Source organism: Protopterus annectens, chromosome 7.part0 (genome assembly GCF_019279795.1).
Source record: "Protopterus annectens isolate FY-2018-M chromosome 7.part0, PAN1.0, whole genome shotgun sequence".
Classification (NCBI taxonomy): Eukaryota; Metazoa; Chordata; order Ceratodontiformes; family Protopteridae; genus Protopterus; species Protopterus annectens.
Window position 1 is genome coordinate 1,480,188,533 of NC_056739.1, and position 19,732 is coordinate 1,480,208,264.

The following is a 19,732-nucleotide window of genomic DNA, read 5'->3' on the forward strand; positions in this document are numbered from 1 at the left end:
CAGATGACAGTTATTTACGTCAACTGCGTGGATATAGTGCGTATGTATATTCAAGAACGCTATTTACACTAAGAGGGTGTAGGGAACACAAAAAGGTGTCATACGCAGTAACATCTTGAGCTACTTTAGGTAAGCGGGTATATACTCAATGCTACCGTTTATAGAAGGTTCCAAGTAATCTTGTTTTCCTAGGCCCGAAGTTCATCTTGTAAGTGGCTGGATTACTGAAAATTTCTTTAGTGACTATGTGTTTTTATGTCCGGAACTATACATGCTATTAAACGCATGAAGAGCTATGCTTCATATCTGTTCCTATCCAGCAGTTAAATCAGTTCTTGGTTGCTGGGAAGCTACCTGTTTTGGACACTCACTATAAAACAGAGTATCCTGATATATAATCCAGATTTATGCACGCTTTGTTTGTACACATTGTATACAACAAAATAATTTCTCACTTGCATAACTAATATTTCAAAAGGTTACAGAACTGTAATCCGTGTACACTGTCACTTTTTTTTTTTTTAGTTCGGAACATGCTTGAACTGTTACCCAGGCCAGCAATGACAGGGCATAATACATTCGCAGAATTGAGGGGCGTACCCACGTCTGTTAAACATGGGGCTGAAAAGCGTCCTGTACGGAACGCGTTGACTTATTTGTTGTAAGTTTATGGAGGATTTGTTTAAAGTCTGATTCGTTTAGCTGTTTCCTTTGTTATATGTTATGGGACCCGTGAGATATAATGGGGACGGGGCTACTGATATTTTGTTTGATTATGAAATGGTCCATTTCTAGTTGTAAGCACGGTAAACATATACACGTACGAAAAGTATTTTGTGATTTATATTTTATCCTGTTATGTTGTGATATGCTTGCTTTAAAATTCATCTTGATTTGGTCGTGTTGAATCAGGGATTTTTAGCTTTTTAACCACTTTGGTCGACTGTGTATCCCGCATGCGCTGTTGATCTTGCATTATAGTTTTTGTACTTGCCAGGATTGGTATTTCGACCAGTTGGGGCATACCTTTTAAAAGCACAGATTTTTGCTTCATATTCTGGTCTGTTTTTCATAAAATTGCGGGTTTCTAGCAAATTATTGGCAAATCATTAAATATAAAATTAATGACAGACATTTGAGTTTCAGACTTGATACCCTTGATTCATGCCAACATAAAACTAGTTATTCTTTTAACTTCCTAAGTTTGAAAGAGCAATGTTAAAAAAACTGTCCCTATTTTGGGGCCTTTGTCCTCCAATATTTATAGCGTTGTGCAGATTATTTGATCCAAGAGGTTGAGAGATATGGGAGGGAATACTTTTTCCAATCGCTTGAAGGAGAACTCCCCCAAAGGTCAAGTTTTTCTTTTCAAAAAGCGTTTTCCTTCAGAGACTAAAACGCTTCTTGCCTCTCAACTGTCCAGATTTTTGCCTCAAATTTTGGTATGTTTTTCATAAAATTGAGGTTTTCTGGCAATTCAATGGCAAATCATTGAATACTGAAGTCTGAAAATATCGGCATATATTTGAGTTTCAGACTTCACATCCTTCAGAAAAATTCGTGCTAACGTAGAACCTGTTCTACCACCTTTCTAAGTTTGTAAGAGCAGGATTTAAAAAAGTGTCGTTATTTTTCGGCCTTTTTTCCTCCATTATGTGTGGCTTTGCCCAGATTTTTTAAGTGGTTGAGAGGTATGCACCTCACATACAGAAAACATAATTCATTAACTATGTTGGTCTTTTTTCCTTCATCTGTCTTTTATCTATTACATCACAACAGCTACAGAGAGAGGCACAGTAAGTTAGGTCACTTGTCCTAACAATAGACCCATTAAAAAAACAATGACATTTAAATGCACTTTATCAGTTTAAGATTGCCAGCATCACCTCGGATTGTAGCCTGGAGTCTGAACATAGTCAGGGCTTTCAAGCTTTGTTTTAAGATGCAAATGCCCTTCCTTGTAATAAAACTCTCCGCCAGAAAGAAAGAAAGCAAATATGTTCATTTAACTTCTTGCTTTCTGTCAATATAAGATTTTGCATTTTTTTTTCCTACACAGTAATTTCTGCAAAAGCGCATGTTTTGTTGATGTTAACCCCCCCCCCCCATGTGCAATAGCAAGGCCCTCCCAAACCCCACCCAACTGGGTACCCACGTGAAGATGGCGGGGAAGTTGGCAGGAATATTCATTTCTTATTACCGGCATGTGGTAAACATTACCTGATGGTATAATTAATATTGTATATTTAAGTGTTACATGAAGAGTCATCATAAATGAGGCACTACACAAGGATTCCGTTAGAGAACTGTGTTTACTGGCAGATAACCAGAACGCTGTGAAAATTGCGGTTCATTTTTCCCTAAAAATATACACACACACACTTCCATAGAAAACTAAACCTCCAAGGCCAATTATGAATCGAAACTAGCCCCCAAAACAAAGGGAAACCGTAAAGTCTTCTTCAGTTACATCAGGAACCTCTGTGGCAAAGCCCAGGTTTGTTCCGAATTAGTACTTAACAGCATCACTTACACTGATCCTGTGGGCTTGGCCAACCTGCTAGCAGATAGGTTCAGAGCAAACCTCACCCCCTATCCCCCCAAAGGCCCTATCGTCATCCCCGATACTTATCCCGCACCTCATATCTGCATCGATCAAGTGTTACAGGCCCTATCCAAGGCAAAGAACACAGCTTCCATGGGACCTGGTAGTATCCCAGGATGTAGTCTACAACATCTCAGCAAGAACTGGCTTCGCCATTGAGCTCCCTATTCAACCACAGCCTAAGTACAGGCTTCATTCCAGCAGAGTGGAGAACTGCCATTGTCATCCCCTTGCACAAAGATGGTGCCACTACTGACCCTGGAAACTATTGCTGCATTAGCTTGACAAGTCTGAGCTGTAAAGCCATAGAGCATATTATTATGGATCTCATAATCAAGGGCACAAGTAATCTCCAACCACTTGACCCCACCCGGTTTGGATTCGTCAAGGGCAGATCTTGACTGTTGAACCTGGCTGACTTCTTTGAGACTGTCACCAAGGCCCTGGATGAGGGAAAGTTGGTGCATTCAGCTTACCTTGACTTGGCCAAGGCCTTTGACAGAATCTTCCACTCGGGCATCATCGAAAGGTTAACACAACTTGGAGTAAATCCCTATTTCGTCAGGTGGGTGGCCAGCTGGCTCACCAACAAGACCCTCAAAGTCAAAATAGGCACCTCCACCTCTGAAAGCAGACCTGTCACTAGTGGAGTTTCTCAGAGGTCCAGGTAAAGATAAAAGGCCTGTTGCTGACTAAGTTTGTGGACGACTGTAAGTTGGGTGCTGCCATTGACTCCCCAGATGATGATAATATACTGCAAGAGGGTCTCACAGCAGCTAATGACTTGTGCCAAAGTCATGGTCTCAAGCTAAATGCAAAAAAATAAAAAAAATGCATCATCATACCATCTGGCAAAAACATGGCCCCTGCTGATTACCATATCAACGGCAACCCCCCAAGCACACAACCTGTGGTAAGAGACCTGAGCACTCAGGTTGATAACCTCACATTCGACCATCCGACTCCAGCTGTGCTCAGTTGCATACCACCTACTCAGAAGTGATCTCTGCCTGACATACAAGGCCATGTCCAACCCAGAATAGCATCTTGGTTCTGTTAGGGATTGCACGATCCATGCACTCGTGTATGTGCTTATAAAGTGCATTTGTGTAGGATTCAGCAGTTGTACCTCTATTGTCCGTCAGCATGGGTGTTGCGAAGTTTTCCACTTCTGTCTTAAGAAGAGTGAAGTTGGCTTTGGAGAAATTTTTTTACAGTGGTTTCCCTAATGGGGGTTGGGGGCGGGATGTGGATGTCTAGGGTGATTAGCTTTTGGTCAGATCTGACCAATGAGGAATTGACCTCTGGTGTGGAACACTGGTTGCCCATGTTGGTAATGACCAGGTCTAGGATATTGCTGCCCCTGGTGGGGGTGTGGGTAAGTTGATCCAAGGCGTTGGACTTTATGAACTCCAGAAAACGTTGAGCACAAGAGCTGGTACATGAGTAGTTTTTCCCAGTTGATGGTGGGATAGTTAAAATTGCCCATTATTAGGGTGTTAGGTTGTATCCTAATATTTTCCAGTGTATCAAGAAATGAGGAGTGGGAAAAATGAAATCAGTTTAAGGAAGAAGCGATTTCTACAATGAAATTCTCGTATTTGGACATTTTCACACATCAGCAGCAAGACCCTCAGTATCCCCTGACCGTTATTGTTAGAATGTCAATTTTAAATTAAATAAACTGCCAAAATGCCAAATGACAAACTACTGCCAAAACAGAATTCTTTTACTTTGATTATTGTTTTAAGATGGAGCACTCAGTGTATTACTTTGTAATTTCTGTTTTTTTGTACACGATTTAATTTTTTTAAAACATTGTCACTGCCTTAACTATAACAACATTAGACAATGAATATTTGTGATGGCACAGGCAAATCTGCATGACATGTCAATCATGCATCATTTGCATGCTACTTCATGGCCATTTGCATGTCAGTCACTGACCACGCCCATTCTTGCACAAAATGGCTGGGGGGTACTGTTGTAAAACATTGCCCGTGTTTCTTCTGGAGTTGGGGAAAGAAGATTAACATCAATGACTTTAATTCTAGCTACATTATTTAAAACTGTGAATGCAACACAAACCATTTCAGCCCAAGTAAAACACCCATTAGTCACAGGGATCAGATTTCTCACACTTGAACACTGCACTACAGTTGTTACTTTGAAAACAACAATTAACTCAACAACATTTCAAGCTTGTAATTCAAATATTCCTTAAAATGCTGCAACAGAGATGGCTACTAATGAAAATCAAAGGAAACAAAGTAATTAAAAATGCAGATTGATGCTGACAATGAAAAGTAAGCAGTCACAGCAATGCTGTCAACTTATGAGAGACAGTAAAGTATCAGTTGTCAGTTGTCAATCTCCTCTCCGGTCCAGCTGGTGAATCTGGGAATCTTGAGGCAATGTTATAACTGCCTCATGTACACAGACAACCCTCTCCTCCTCCCACATAACACAAATACTTGCGAGAGATGCAGCTATTTAGCCAAACTGGAGGCTGAGCTCTCTCAACTCAGGACTGGCAAGACCAGACAGGAGGAGAAGGCAACTACACACACCACAAAACCAGCCTCACATAATGCTACCACTCCACTGAATCAAACACATAAACACACAAAGACATACTCGGAGGCTCTGAGTAAAATTTACCTAAACAGCAGAGGCCTCCAAAGCAGACACCCAAACAACTGCTACCTCAAGACACCCCACAAGCAACACATAAACCACAAAAGCAGTGTGCAAAGCAGTCACAGCCCTTAAGGCCAAATACAACACCAAACATACTTGTCATAGGTGACTCCATAGTCAGACACACTGACGTCCCACTCACCAGGCTGAACAAGGAGAGGGTCACAGTAAGCTGCCTATCGGGCGCTAGAATCCGCCACATAACACAAGCACTGGGTCACTCCACAGCAAGTACAAATATGACACAGTCATTGTCCATGCTGGTGTGAACGACCTGAGACGTACCTCCCTGGACTGCATGAAAAGAGACCTAGAGGAGCTCTCTGATTATGTAGCCCAGGCAGGTATGACCCTAACCCTGAGCAGTATCCTTCCTTCACCAAGAATGATGCCACAATATAGAGACAAGATGATCAGCTTTAACAATTGGCTTAATGTCTGGTGTCATTCAAAGGGGATCCAGTGTCTGTCTGCCTGGGATGACATGCTTGACAAGCCACGCTGCTGCAAGGGACGGCTTGCACCTGTCACCCTGGGATTCGGATATTGGCTAAGGCTCTTGCCACCCCATAGTGCCTTTTTAGGCAAGGCTCAAATTCTAAACCTACCACCCTAGAAAACAAAAATGGGAAGAAATTGAGGGTAATGCTGCTCAATGCCAGAAGTCTAAATCTCAAAATGCACGCACTCGAGGCCCTTCTCAGTATGGAGAACATCGATGTCTGTGCTGTAACTGAAACCTGGTTCAAGGCTCCTGAGAGCACCCGGCACTATTAGGTTTTACCTCATATCATGCGTTCCGCCCCAAAACCCGGACCACTCCACAAAAGGAGGGGTGTATCCATATTCATAAAGGATACTCACACCTCCAGGTTGGTGGCAACGCATGAAGCTTCGGAAACCATCCAGGTGCAACTAACAATAGGCAAAACTGCTCTACAAATTGTAGCATGCTACAGGCCACCCTCTCAAACTCAGGAACCCCACACAGCCTTCCTGAAGACACTGGAGGGTATAAATGTATCTCCAAACACCATCATATTGGGTGACTTCAACTACCCGAATATAGACTGGGAACATTACTCAAGCCCTAACTTTCTAGCCCAACGGTTCCTGGAGTTCATAAATTCAAATGCCATGGAACAGCTAGTCACTGTTCCCACAAGAGGAGAAAATATACTAGATCTCATTGTCACAAACATGGGGACAAAATGCTCCACACCGAAGTATATCCCTCATTGGTGAGATCTGATCATAAACTAATCTCACTGGAAATCCACATCCCGCCCCACCCCAAACAAAAGACCATAGTGAAGAACTTCTCTAAAGCAAACTTCACACTACTCAAGACTGGTGTGGTATCCTTCAAGGCCCCTGAGTCAGAGGAAACCACAACCCAAGCTGCTGAAGCCCTTACAAATGCCTTCTATGAACACCTCCAGGACTGCATGGATCAGGCAATCCCAAATAAAACCAAGACTCTTTCCACAAAGGGCAAACGTCCAGTCTGGTGGACCCCAGCCATTAACAAACTTTACAATAAGAGGAGAAAGCTATTACATGATAGAACAAAATCCATAAAAGGGAAGTCACCCTGATCATTATTAGTAAAAAATACGAGCACTCATAAAATCAACTAAGGCCAATTTTGAGAGAAAAATTGCCATGGATTCAAAGGACAATCATAAGGCCTTTTTCAGCTATGTTAGGAACCTGGGTGGAAACTCACAGATATGCTCAGAATTAGTCCAAAATGATACAAAAATCACTGAACCCACAGACATTGCCAACATACTGGCAGACAGGTTCAGTGCAAACTTCACCCCTCTCCCCTAAAGGAGAGATAACTATCCCAGCCGAGTGTAGCCTCCCGGACATCTCAAATGCGCAGGTGAAAGCTGCTCTCTCTAAAGCTAAAAACACAGCATCAATGGGACCGGATGGTGTCCCCGGCTGTGTGCTACACGAGCTAAATGAGGAATTAAACCCGCACATAAGGCAGCTGTTTAATCTCAGCCTTACCACAGGATACGTGCCCAAGGAGTGGCGTCGGCAACTGTGGTCCCACTCCACAAAGGTGGCCTCTACGGACCCTGGTAATTACCTCATCATAAGCTTAACAAGTCTAGTTTGCAAAGCTATGGAGAGGATCATAATGGAGCTCATAAACAAAGATATAGGGGACTTGCAGACATTGGACCCGACCCAGTTTGGCTTTGTCAAGGGAAGATCATGCCTTTTGAACTTGGTCGACTTCTTCGAAATAGTCACCAAGGCCATTGATGAGGGAAAGGCAGTCCATACAGCCTACCTTGACCTTGCAAAGGCTTTCGATACAATACCCCACTCGGGTATTGTAGAAAAACTTACCAGCTTAAATGTAAACCCATATGTCACAAGATGGGTTGCAAACTGGCTTAAGGACAGAACCCACAGGGTTAGAGTTGCTGGCGCTGTGTCAGACTCCAAGCCGGTCACAAGTGGTGTCCCACAGGGCTCGGTCCTTGGCCCCTATTGTTTGGCATCTACTTCTCAGAAGTACAGGCCAACATGGGAGGACTTTGGCTGACAAAGTTTGCAGATGACTGCAAACTGGGCGCCATAGTGGAAAGTGCATCGGACACTGATATCCTTCAGAAGGGACTCACGGAAACAGATAGCTGGTGCCAGAGCCATGGCCTGAAGTTAAACGCCAAAAATGTATAGTCATACCCTTCGGGAAAAACAAGGTAACCCCAAGCTACCATATAGGTGGCAATCCACTAAGCACAGAAGAGGTTATCAGGGACCTGGGGACCCAGGTTGACAGTGGCCTTTCTTTTGACACTCACATTGCTAAAGTGGTTAGAAAGACCTTCTACATTGCCCACCTGATCATGAAGGGATTCACATCCAGATCTAGTGAGGTCATTGTTCCCTGTACTCTTCACTTATCAGACCAATGATCGAGTACAATGCCCCATTCGGGATGTATCTCACCCGACATCTGCAGCAATTGGAGAGACCCCAAAAGTTCCTCACCAAAAGGATAAAGGGACTCCAAAATCTGTCATATGCTGCCAGATTGAAGAAACTCCAGCTCTATTCAGTCGCATACCGTCTGCTCAGAGGTGACATGTGCCTGACATACAAGGCCATGTCCAACCCGGAATTAATGGACATGCTCCACCTCAAAAAATCCAAATCCACCAAAACCACTAGAGCAAGCGACTTAAACCTTAGCACGGATATAAATAGGACGTGCTGGAGGGATAGATTTATCACTTAGAGACTCCCTATGCTGTGGAATAAAATCCCGGTCCATGTGAGGCAGAGCACCTCGCTGACTCTGTTCAAGAGAAATCTAGACCTGTGGATGGGAGATCGTAGGTTTACCCCGGGAATCATCTCTGGGTCACTGCTGGACAGAGGCACAACAAACTAATGGGCACAGTATTTTTTCATATAAGGGGTGGCGTAAGCCACAATAATTTGGGCTAGGCTTATAAATGCCTTAGGGCAGATAGCCTAGTATAAACCTATGAACCTATGAACCTATCCCCTCATCTTAAGAATTTCTTTCTGTCCCACTAACATAACATAAGGAAGGCGAAGTAATTGACTGTAAAACAAAATAATGTGTTTTTTTCAGTTTTTAGGTGCAGTTCTCCTTTAAAAAAATCTACACATAGACCCTTTGAAGACTAGGACCAGTTAGGCTTGACTTGCTAAGTAACTCTCAGTTCACTGCATAATAATGTGGTCTTCTGTCTTGCCTCATTTTTAAGGCTACATGCATACTATTTCTTGGTGGCCTCATACATTTCAGCTGTACAGGTTTTTGCAGAATTTTGCCTCATATTTTGGTCTCTTTGTCAAAAGTCTGGTTTTCTGGAAAATCATTGCAGGTTGAAATAAAAAAAAAAAATAATCTCGGGGCATTTTGAGTTTCAGACTTCATACCATTGAGAAAATTCATGCTAATCCAAAACATGTTATTTTATCAACTTTCTAAGTTTGTAAGAGCAATATTTAAAAAGTGCCCCCATTTTTGGGCCGGCGTTCCTCCAGTTATGTATGGCTTTGTCCAGATTTCTTTCTGTGAGAAGTTGAGAGGTATGGTGGCCTTTTGATTTCACATGTAGTTCTTTGAACTATTTTTTGTTCAGAAACTACCTTGCTGTTGCTGCACTTTGTCACCTACTAGTACATAAGTGTGTACCTTTTGGAGTCTTTAGCTGCTATAGTACAGTCTATATGCACCTGCCCCTTTAATTTGTCAATTCCTTTCTTTGTTTAGTAATCACTAAACAGAAAGGAGGATTGAGAATGGGGTTGGGGTTTGGTGGGGACAAGGTGACGTATGGGTGAGTAATAATGGAGGAGTTATAAAAAGAGTTCTTGTGACAAAAATAGGGTAGGGCCTGGAGGCAAGAATGTAGAGTGCTACCCACTTCATGAGGATAGCATAAACAGGTTTCAGTAACAGTTATGTTAAAAAATGTTGATCTTGCTTGAAAGGGGAGATGGGCTGAATTCTCCTAAAACTTTAATACCGTGAGGTCTCTCTCAATTAGTTTTACTAACATGAAGAATTGGGATTTGTCAGCTACGCTTGCTAATCAGAAACTGTAGTGCAGGTCTTGCTTCTGGTACTTTGTGTGGCTGCTTTGATTGCTGGGAATGGTGTGTGTGTGTGTGTGTGTGTGTGTGTGTGTGTGTGTGTGTGTGCAGATCAGGCACTGAAAATGTGATATCTGCAAATAGCTGTCCTTCCCTTGCAGGATATCTATGGCCAGACTGAACTCTGTTATAGACCAGGCTATAGCTGTGCAGCTGATTTGCTCATTGTATGAGAATGGCATATGGAAGTATGTAAACAACTAGTGAGCTGAAGAAGTCGGTCTGTCTAGATGTTTCATCAAGCCTAAGGCAGCTGCTTCTCCTTTTTTTCCCAGCCTTATCCAAATTTGTAACTACTTAAAGGCATCAACTACCTTAGCTTTTTTTCACCCATCCCAGTAACCGCTTCCACTTTCTGGAAAAAAGGACTACTTTGTATCAAGATTAAACCTTGCCCCCTCCCCAGCCCTCTCATTTTACAGATGAATCATATCACATGTATTACATTTTGTTCCCTTTTTATGGTTGTTGTACTGTCTTCTCCTCCTTGCCCTAGTCTTCCTTTCCAGGGTAATTTTTTCACATTTTACACACAATACCTTAGTAATCATATTGTGTGGCACTGTTCCCACCAAGTGGTGGAAAAGAGAGAGAGATTGATTTTCCTTTCAGTGGCAGAACAAGTAGCACATTTTCCTTTGCTGCAAAAGGCTGCGTGTTCTATTCCCACATCAGGTAGATTGACACGGCAATGCAGCATGAAGGGGATGCTGTACTCCAGAGTGTGCTGTCCTTCAGATGAGATGTTAAACTAAGGCCCCATCTGCTTGAGTGCAGGTGAATGTGAAAAATCCCACAGTACGTATTGAAAAGATAGAGAATGTTCCTCAATGGCCTGGCCAAATTTCCCCTAATAGTATAATTACCACTTTGGTTCTCCCCTGAAAAAAAGGCTGCTAACCTAGTGTGGTAAACCTGATCAATAAAATGAATCCTTGTATGTCGTGTCTGTAAGATCAAGTTGGTGGGTAGAGAATGTGAATTTATCTCACTTTGTATAATGTATTATTTAAACTTCACTCCTTCTAGAATAAAAGTGTACAACATGACATGGAGCTTTGTGTGGTTAGTTATTAGTATTTAAAGCTACATACTTCATATATGATGTTTCCCCCTTTTGTTTACAGAATGTGTGATGTGTATGTATTGATGTCCTTACATTCACCGCATTACAAATGGGATTCCCTGCCATGAAGCCCATCATCTGGACAGTTTGCCAAAGTCTACCATTGCTTTAAGGTACACTGAACTTGCTTACACATGCCTTGCATAGTGTAGGACATAAAGGTGACGTTCAGGCATACCAGCCTCAGAACTTGCCACCAGTCTGAATGCTGTTTTTAACAGTCGGTCTGTTTCCTCCTTCCGTTTTTTTCTGTTTGTTGGCATTCTGGTGATTACACCTGTTTGCTGAAGTGCTCACCATTGCAGAGAAGTACCCCCATGTTGGGTTTTTGTTCCTTTTCTGATTGTTTTGTGCTGTTTGGGGGAGGGGGGGTTAATGTCATCCAGGAAAGGTAAATGTGTGGGAGACTGATTCCCCATAAAGACTTCCGCGATAAGTTTTTTTTTTGCCTGGGTGCTGCTCATGACCATATGTCTTGTTCTATTTGTCAGGCGTTTGTCCCTAAAACTCTTCATAGTAGGCTTTCTTCCCTTTCTTTGTATCTTGAGAACCAGCATCTTAAGCTTCTTGCTGCAGATGCTATGGATGTAACTTCCTGCCCTGACGGTCAGCCATCAGGGAAGAAGGGTATAAGGTAAGGCCGGAATCCTCCGCTGTCCAGCCTCTGCCGGGAATTTCTCCTGAGGTTATTACATACCCGGAGACTCGCCTGGTTGTATTGTCAGATTCCTCTACCTCATCTGGGTTGGAGGTCGGTGAGGATCTGGAGGGCAGCATGTCCGTGGCTTTGCAGGCATCAGTTTCGGGCATTCAGAGGGAACCACAGTTGATCGTTTCCGAGGGGTCTGGAGGGGTTCCGCAGTTTCTGTTTAGGGAGGAAGTCCTTACTACAGTTGTGAAACGCCCTCCTGAATCAGGGCCTTCTTTGGTTTCTAGGACATACATCCCCTTAAAAAAAGAAGCAGAAAACTAATGTTTCTTCTGTTCCTAGGGATCCACAAAGTGAGTGACAGGCCTTTACTGAGGGGTTATTTAATGACCGTCTCTAGGATGATGGAATTTTTTAAGTGGGATTGTGCCCATGTTTGAAATATCCATAAGAGGTACTATGAGTTACTGCAGATGGAATCTCCTAAAGCTGTGGCCATTCCTTCTGTCTTGCCTGCTTTATTGGATGTTTTTTCCCAATTCCTCTAAAGTGCCGGATTCTATGTCCCCTGCTCCCAAGAAGTCTGATGGGATTTATAAGGGTGTCTGAGGATTGTTCATTTTTGTTTACATGATCTGTGTCTGTAGCCTCTGATAAGCCATCTCAGTTGTTTCCTTTGCCCAAGTTACTGCCTTCTGACAAGGACAGTAATACCATGGATAGGCTAGTTAAGAAGGTTTACACTTGGGCTACACTAGCTTTTAGGGTTATTAATTATCAGACCCATATCTCTAGGTATGTCTTGGCTCTTCTTTCTCAGGCTTGTCAGCTTCTTTCTGATCTTCCAGACTCTGAGAGTAAATCTACTGCTCTTTCCTTGCTAGGGACTTCCTCTCAGGTAATTCATCATTCTATCAAATGTATTAAAAACAAAACAGACACCAAATCCCAAAGCGGAGAACACTATTTATTGTAACAAATTAATCACTTTCGTCCATCTATTGAGGATTAATAAGAATTATTACTTATTTATAGATGTGTAAAATAAGTTGTCATACACACAATATGTATAGTTTTGGGTAAGCATTTGTTTTTTTTTTAAAGTGGCTGGTTTTTGTTTTTAGGTATGGGAAGTCATGTAATTAGCTGGTCACATGGGGTAATGTGGGGGCGTGTACACAAATTCAGCGAGTTTTTTATGCTTGGTATTCTGAAGAAGTCCTCAATAGTTGGACGAAAGCTGTTAATTTGTTACAATAAAGTGTCCTCCACTTCGGGATTTGGTGTCTCTTTTGTTTTCCATAGTTTGGATCTGTTTCATGTATATTCTATCAAATGTAGTTATGATGCAGCACATGCCTCTTCTATGGCTGCTGTTTTTGGCTCATAGGAAGTTACTAGGCTATAGGCCTCAAGGGCCTTATAAGCCTAGCCAAGAGTTTAGCCCATGTGTAACAAATCAGCACCTGATGCCCCTGTCCAGCAGGGACGCAGGTGGAATCCCAGGGATGTATTTTCTATTTCCCATCCAGTTATCCAGGTTGCTCTTAAAAAGGGATAAAGAGGTACTCAGCTTCACATGGAGAGGAAGTCTATTTCACAGATGAGAGAGTCTCTGGGACACAAATCTATCCCACCAACAACTCCTATTGATATCACAGACCAGTTGAGGCTGCACGTGCGGGTTACTTGAGTGGAGCTTGCCTTGTGGATATGCAGCAATCTCACCAAGGCGGGGTTCGAGATCGCCTTGCATGCCAGGCAGTGGTTACCACTGAGGAGTCTGTATGACAGTGAGTAGAGGGATAGGGCTTTTAGCCTGTGTATAGTAGATTTTTGAGGCCCTGGATTCTCCTGGTGAGGAACCTCTGTGGTCTCTCCAGCTGCTGCATGTGCTTCGTGAGGTACATGCCAAACAGGGCGTTGTACTCAATAATGGGCCTTATAAGGGAAGAATACAGGGATGTTATGACCTCCTTGTCCCTGGATGAGAAACCCTTACTTATGAAGTGGGCCATGTAGAAAGCTTGCCGTACAGTGGAAGCAACAGAGTAGTCAAAAGTCAGGTTGCTATTAATTTGGGTGCCCAAATCCCTCACAACTGATTGTGTGCTTAAGACGTTATTAAAGTGATCATTTATGGGGACATCACTCTCCCCAAGGAGGATGATGCATTTTTTGGTATTGAGTCTTGAGGCCATGTTTCTGGCACCAGTCATTTGTTTGGGCGAGACCCTCTTGGAGGATGTCCATGTCACTAGAGGAATTGATGACATTGCCCAGCTTGCAGTCCTCTGCAGACTTGGTCAGCCATAGCCCACTGGTTTTGGCATGCACCTCAGAAAAGTATAGCTCAAATAATAGAGGCTCCAAGACCGAACCCTGGGGTACTCTCCTAGATACGGGTCTACTGCTTGAAGTGGCTTCCCCTGTTGGTTCTATCAGTGAGCCAGTTAGCTGCCCATCTGGTAACATACAGATTAATGCCTAGTTGAGAGAGTTTATATATTATGCCCAAGTGGAGAACTAAGCCGAAGGCTTTGGCCAGGTCAAGGTAGGCGGTGTGCACCCTCTTCCCCACCATGGCTTTGGTGACTGTCTCAAAAAAGTCGACCAAATTTAACAGACATGACCTCCCCTTGATGAAGCCAAACTGTGTGGGCTCAAGTGTTTGGAAATTGCCAATGTCCTTGTTAATGAGGTCCATGATAATCCGTTCCATGGCCTTGCAGATCAGGCTAGTTAGGCTGATGGGTCTATAATTTCCCGGATTGGTGGGCGCTCCACCTTTGTGTAAAGGGATGACAGTGGCTCTCCTCCATTCAGCTGGGACAAAGCCAGTACTTGGGCTTTGCTTGAATAGGGCAAATAACGGTGCTGCAAGTTCCTGCCTGAGTTCATGTAGGATGCAGCCTGAGATCACAAAACCACAAACAAGGCACTCGGGAAGGGAACCAATACTCAAAGATGGTTTATTCACCAAGTCAAAGTACAAATAAACACATGTATTTTAAAAAAAAGGCTCTAACATTAAGAATATTATTGAAAGGGGCAGCAACGTGGTACATCTATTTGGACGTAGTAAGAAAGGCACTTACAAATGTGGTCATTGCTCACAATGCCCTTATGTTTATAATGGCAATAATGTGGAAGTAACAGCTAGAAGTAGTTGAAGAGCAAATATGCCACATGTGACAGTAGTGGAGTTATTTACTTGGTGTTTTATGCAAGGCATGTAGTGGATTCATTGTGGGGAAAACAGAGAGGAAGCTCCGCAGAAGAATATATGAACATCTGTACGAGGTAAAAAACAATAACAATGCTAATTCATAGATTAGTACTAAGCTAACTGCCCTTGTGGGCCTTTTGAAGCCTAGCCAATTATCCCTTGTGAGACTCAAACCCTGCACCTTGTGTTTGTAAGCTAAACCCCTTAACTGTTAGGCTACCCTCCCAAAATAATCAGCCCTTGCAAGGACCCTGCACACCATAAGCACAGCAAGTTACCACTAAGCCATTTGAGCTATAATGCCCTTTACAGACATAGTCTAATTTGTTACAAGGCAGCATTTTCTTTTTTTGTAATAGAAATGGTGGCCAAAGACATTAGAGGAGGTTTGTGGGAACTACATATAGAAAACAGGGAACTTTACTGGCAAATAACATTGGAAGCCAGTAACTTTCCTGGTATGAATGAAAATTTGTCCCTAGCTCCTGTCTTAAAAATTAGGGCTGCCAAACTTTGAATTACAATAATTATAATGTCCACTAGAGGGAGAACTTGTTGTTTTAACAACATTATGTTTATTTTATTTATTTATTTATTTTATTTTACATTTGTTAACCGGGATGGTCCGACTGGATACATGTCCTTTTTCAGCGGAGGCCCGGGGAGAAAAGCTCCAACAGAGTTACATTGATAATTAGGTACAGTAAATGAGCTGAAAGAACTTAACAAAAACATAGGCTATTTACATACAAGTACAAGACTGCCATTACTATTTCTGAGATTACTACAAATGTAACATTAATAACATATTAGCAAGGACGGTAGGCAGTATAATGACATAGAGTTAGACAGGATACATATTTCTTTATCACAGTATACAAAGTACTTATCATCTTAGCTAGTTGTTTATGTTTTAGTTAATGGCACAGAGCTAGTCTGGGTTTGAGCAAGGACATAGCCAGTGTGACTTGGTGGAGTTTTAGACTATTTTTGAATTGACTTAGAGAAGTTGCAAGCATGATGTTATTTGGGAGAGAGTTCCATATTTTACCAGTGGTGTTGGCAAATAGCGTCACCACCTAGGTTGAGAGATTTAGTTGTTTGGACAAGGAGTCTGTTTGCTGAGCGAAGGCAGCTTAGATTGGAGTAGGAAGTCATTAAGTTTTTTAGTGCGGGGGTATTCTCAGGTTGTTTAAGGATTTTGAAGGCCTCTATGAGTTGGGACTGGTGAAGAAGGTGTGGGAATTCTATCCATCCAAGCTTTTTCAGGTTAGTACAGTGGTGTGTTCTGTAGGGTAGGCCTGTAACGAACCTGGCAATGTGATTATAGCAGGATGAGAGTTTGGCCAGATCAGATTTGTTAAGGTGAGTGAGGACAGGAGAGGCATATAGTAGGGTAGAGAGAAGGTGTGAACGGGCTGTGGCTGCCCTGGCATTCGGGGTAAGGAAGGCTTTAATTCTATATAGGGTCCCAAGTTTCTTGTTGACTGACTTAATGGCTTGGTTGATATGTATATCAAATCTTGAGTTTACTGTCAATGTTTACTCCTAATAGCTTTGTATAGGTGTCTGGGGAGATGATGGTCCCATTATTGGATTTTATAGTGAAGTTTTCAGTCGGAGATCTATTGGTTGGGTAGAAGAGAAGTAACTTGGTTTTGTTTGGATTTAAGATCAGGAGATGGTTGGCAAGCCAGTTTTCGACTTTGGTGAAGCTATGTTGGGTGGTAGTTAGTAGATTTGCAAGAGAAATGTCTGCACAATTTTATAATGTCTTGTGCAATTTTTAAAGGTTTTAATAAATTATTTAATTTTAACAGCATATATTTAAATATATTTATTTACACAATATTAGATATATAATATAATTTTGCATTTTATATACATCCATTCTGTGTACTTATGTTGCTGAAATTTGCATAATTGAATGTAATTTTTTATTGGCTGATAAGTTAAATGAGCAGGATATTTAAACAGGTTAGAATTTTAGGTGTTTTATCTGTTGAAGTCGATACGTATTTTACAAGTATAACGTTAATGTATTTATTTGTACTTTGACTTTGTGAATAAACCATCTTTGAGTATTGGTTTCCTTCCTGAGTGCCTTTGTGTTTTTTGTTTTTTTTGGTTCTATTTTGGAAGTTAATGCAGCCTGAGATGTTATCTGGTCCCATGGAGGCTGTATTTTTTGCCTTTGAGAGAGCAGTGATGACCTAATCCCTAAATATAAGGGGAATGTCCTGATTTCCTGATGGGGGGACAGAGGGGTGAAATTTTACGGAATATGTCAGCCAGTAAGTTTGCTATATCTACGGCATTTGTGGTGTCCTTGACCACCAGTTGTTAACAGATCTGGGTGCTTCCTTTGAGATTGCGGACATATGTGAAAAAGGCATTATGATGGCTTCTGTTTGGTTCAGTTCTGAGGAGGTATTTTTGGCTTTGGCTTCAACCTTTACCCGATGATATTCAGGCTAAGTTGATGGATGCTCAACTAGATAATAAACTTTTGTTTGGGGAAGCAGCTGCTGGTTTATTTAAATATTTGCAGACAAGGGGAAGGCTTTACAGGAGCTTTAACATGTCTTTGTTTCCCCTGTGCCTGAATTTCAGTGAAACTACCCTCCTAAGCCCGTCTTTGTTCGTAGGCAATCTCACTCTCCTTCTAAAGGTAAATGGACTCCTCCTGTTAAAGCCACTCAAACTGTAGGAATTCGTAAGCTTTCCTTTCCTGACAAACCAGGTGCCATTTGACTATCCACCTGTTCCCAGCCACATTCCTCTTTCTCTTTGCCTTTCTCTATCTCTTCCTCTTTGGCTCTGAATTACCCAGGATTCTTGGGTTTGTCAGTCATTTGGCAGGGGTATTTCATGGTCTGGGTTTCCCACCCTCAATTTATGGGCATTCCTCAGCTTTCTTGGGAAGAACTTCCTTTTTTCCCCAGAGGTTTTTCGAGACCTCTTGTGTCAGGGTACTAATCAAGAGGTGCCTGTGTCCAAAAGGGAAATGGGTTTTATTCAAGAATGTTTCCAGTGCCCAGAAAAGAAGGTACTTGGAGACCTATTCTAGACCTCTCTCATTAAACACCTTTTTAAAGGTGCCTTCCTTTTGGATGTTGTCCCTTCAGTTCCCTTTTCCTCTCTTGCTCCCTCAGGCCTTTCTGATGTTTCTGGATCTCGAGGATGCTTATCTCCATATTCCGATCCATCCTCTTTTCAGGAGGCTTTTGCATTTCTCTGTTGCTTCCTGGCATTTGCAGTTCTGTGCCTTGCCCTTTTGCCTTTCTTCTGCTGCATGGGTATTCACCAAATGCCTCGCTCCTGTGATTGCTTTTTGCAGGCTTCAAGGGATCCAAAGCTTTCCTTATTTGGACGACCTGCTGATTCAGGCATCCTCTCCATAAGTCCTTTTGCAAAATCCTCATTTTTCCATTTCTCTTCAGAGGCTGGGATTCACGATAAACTTCAAAAAGTCTTCCCTAACTTCTTCTCAGGATCATATCTTTCTGGGTTGCAGGATTCAAACAGTGCCAATACTGGCATCCCTGCCTCCTCCAAAGGCCTTAACTCTTATTTCTTTCTTTCAAACTCCTCTTCCCCTGGCCTCCATTTCAGCCAGGGAATTTCTGTGAGCTCTGGGGGTTTATGGCTTCCACCATTCCGATGCTCCCCCTGGTCAAACTCCACATGAGGAAGTTCCAGTGGTTTCTGAAGTCTGTCTGGCTTCAGCATGCTCTTCCTCTAGACTTTTCTAGTTCCTCTTCTCTTGTGTCTCAGGATGGAATTTCTGTTGTGGATTCAGCAGTTGTCTGTGAATCCAGGGCTCCCTTTTCAACCTCCTCTCTCGGGATCTGTTCACAGACTCTTCAGATGTGGAATGGGGAGCAGTGATTGGCTCCATGATGGTGCAGGGAGTGTGGTCGCCTCGTAATTGGAGGGAGCATGTTAACATCAAAGAGATGAGAGCTCTTAGGCTGGCCCTTCAGGCCTTTCATTCTCTCTTCTCTTTAGGGCCTATCAAGGTGTTCACAGACAATACTAGTCGTGGTATATCAACAAACAGGGGAGGGTACAAGATCTTAGTGTCTTTGCCGGCTGACATTTTTGGTTTGGGATCTGGTGATCAAGTGACTTTTCAGGCAGTTTATATTCCTTCCCATCAGAACATTGTGGCAAACAATCTGAGCAGGACTTTCACTCAATCCCACGAATGGATGCTTCACAGGGATGTGTTTCTGGACATTGTTCACCAGTGGGGAACTCCACAAGTAGATCTCTTTGCCTCCCTCCCCTCTGAACAGACAACTTCTTCTGTTTTGTCCCATGTCCTCTGGTATGGAAGGTTATGTTTCTTTATGCATTCCCTCCCCTTCCTCTCATTCTGAGAGTCCTATTTGATTCAACAGGATGCTCCCAAATTCTTGTTGGTGACTCCCTTTTGGCTGCGACAGCACTGGTTCCCTGTTCTTCTACATCTAGCCAAAGGCAGTCATCACAACAGGGTTGATCTCCTCACACAAGACAAGGGGTCTCTCATCCACACTTCAACTGACACTGTGGGTGATAGCGTTCTGATCCCACATGGACATCTTTTTTTCTGAGGATGTGCTGCAGGTCATGCAGGAGGCCAGGAAACCTACCACTAGGAAATCTTAATTGTCTAAATGGAAGAGGTTTCCTATTTGGTGTCTTTCTCCTGACCTGGACCCACTTTCTGTGGATATTCCTTTGGTTCTGTCTTGTGTGAGTTGCTCAATGCTG

The 19,732-nt window shown here is 42.6% G+C and overlaps 1 protein-coding gene across 1 annotated transcript in view; it reads left to right on the forward strand.

The window, feature by feature from the left end:
* Positions 1 to 691: 691 nt before the first annotated feature.
* The window catches only part of LOC122806172 (probable peptidyl-tRNA hydrolase 2), a 292,637-nt gene continuing 273,596 nt past the window's right edge, over positions 692 to 19,732 (forward strand). The window contains exon 1 of the mRNA XM_044076408.1: positions 692 to 806. Coding sequence (XP_043932343.1) covers positions 743 to 806 — 64 coding nt within the window. The 5' untranslated portion in view covers positions 692 to 742. The remainder of the gene's footprint in view (positions 807 to 19,732) is intronic.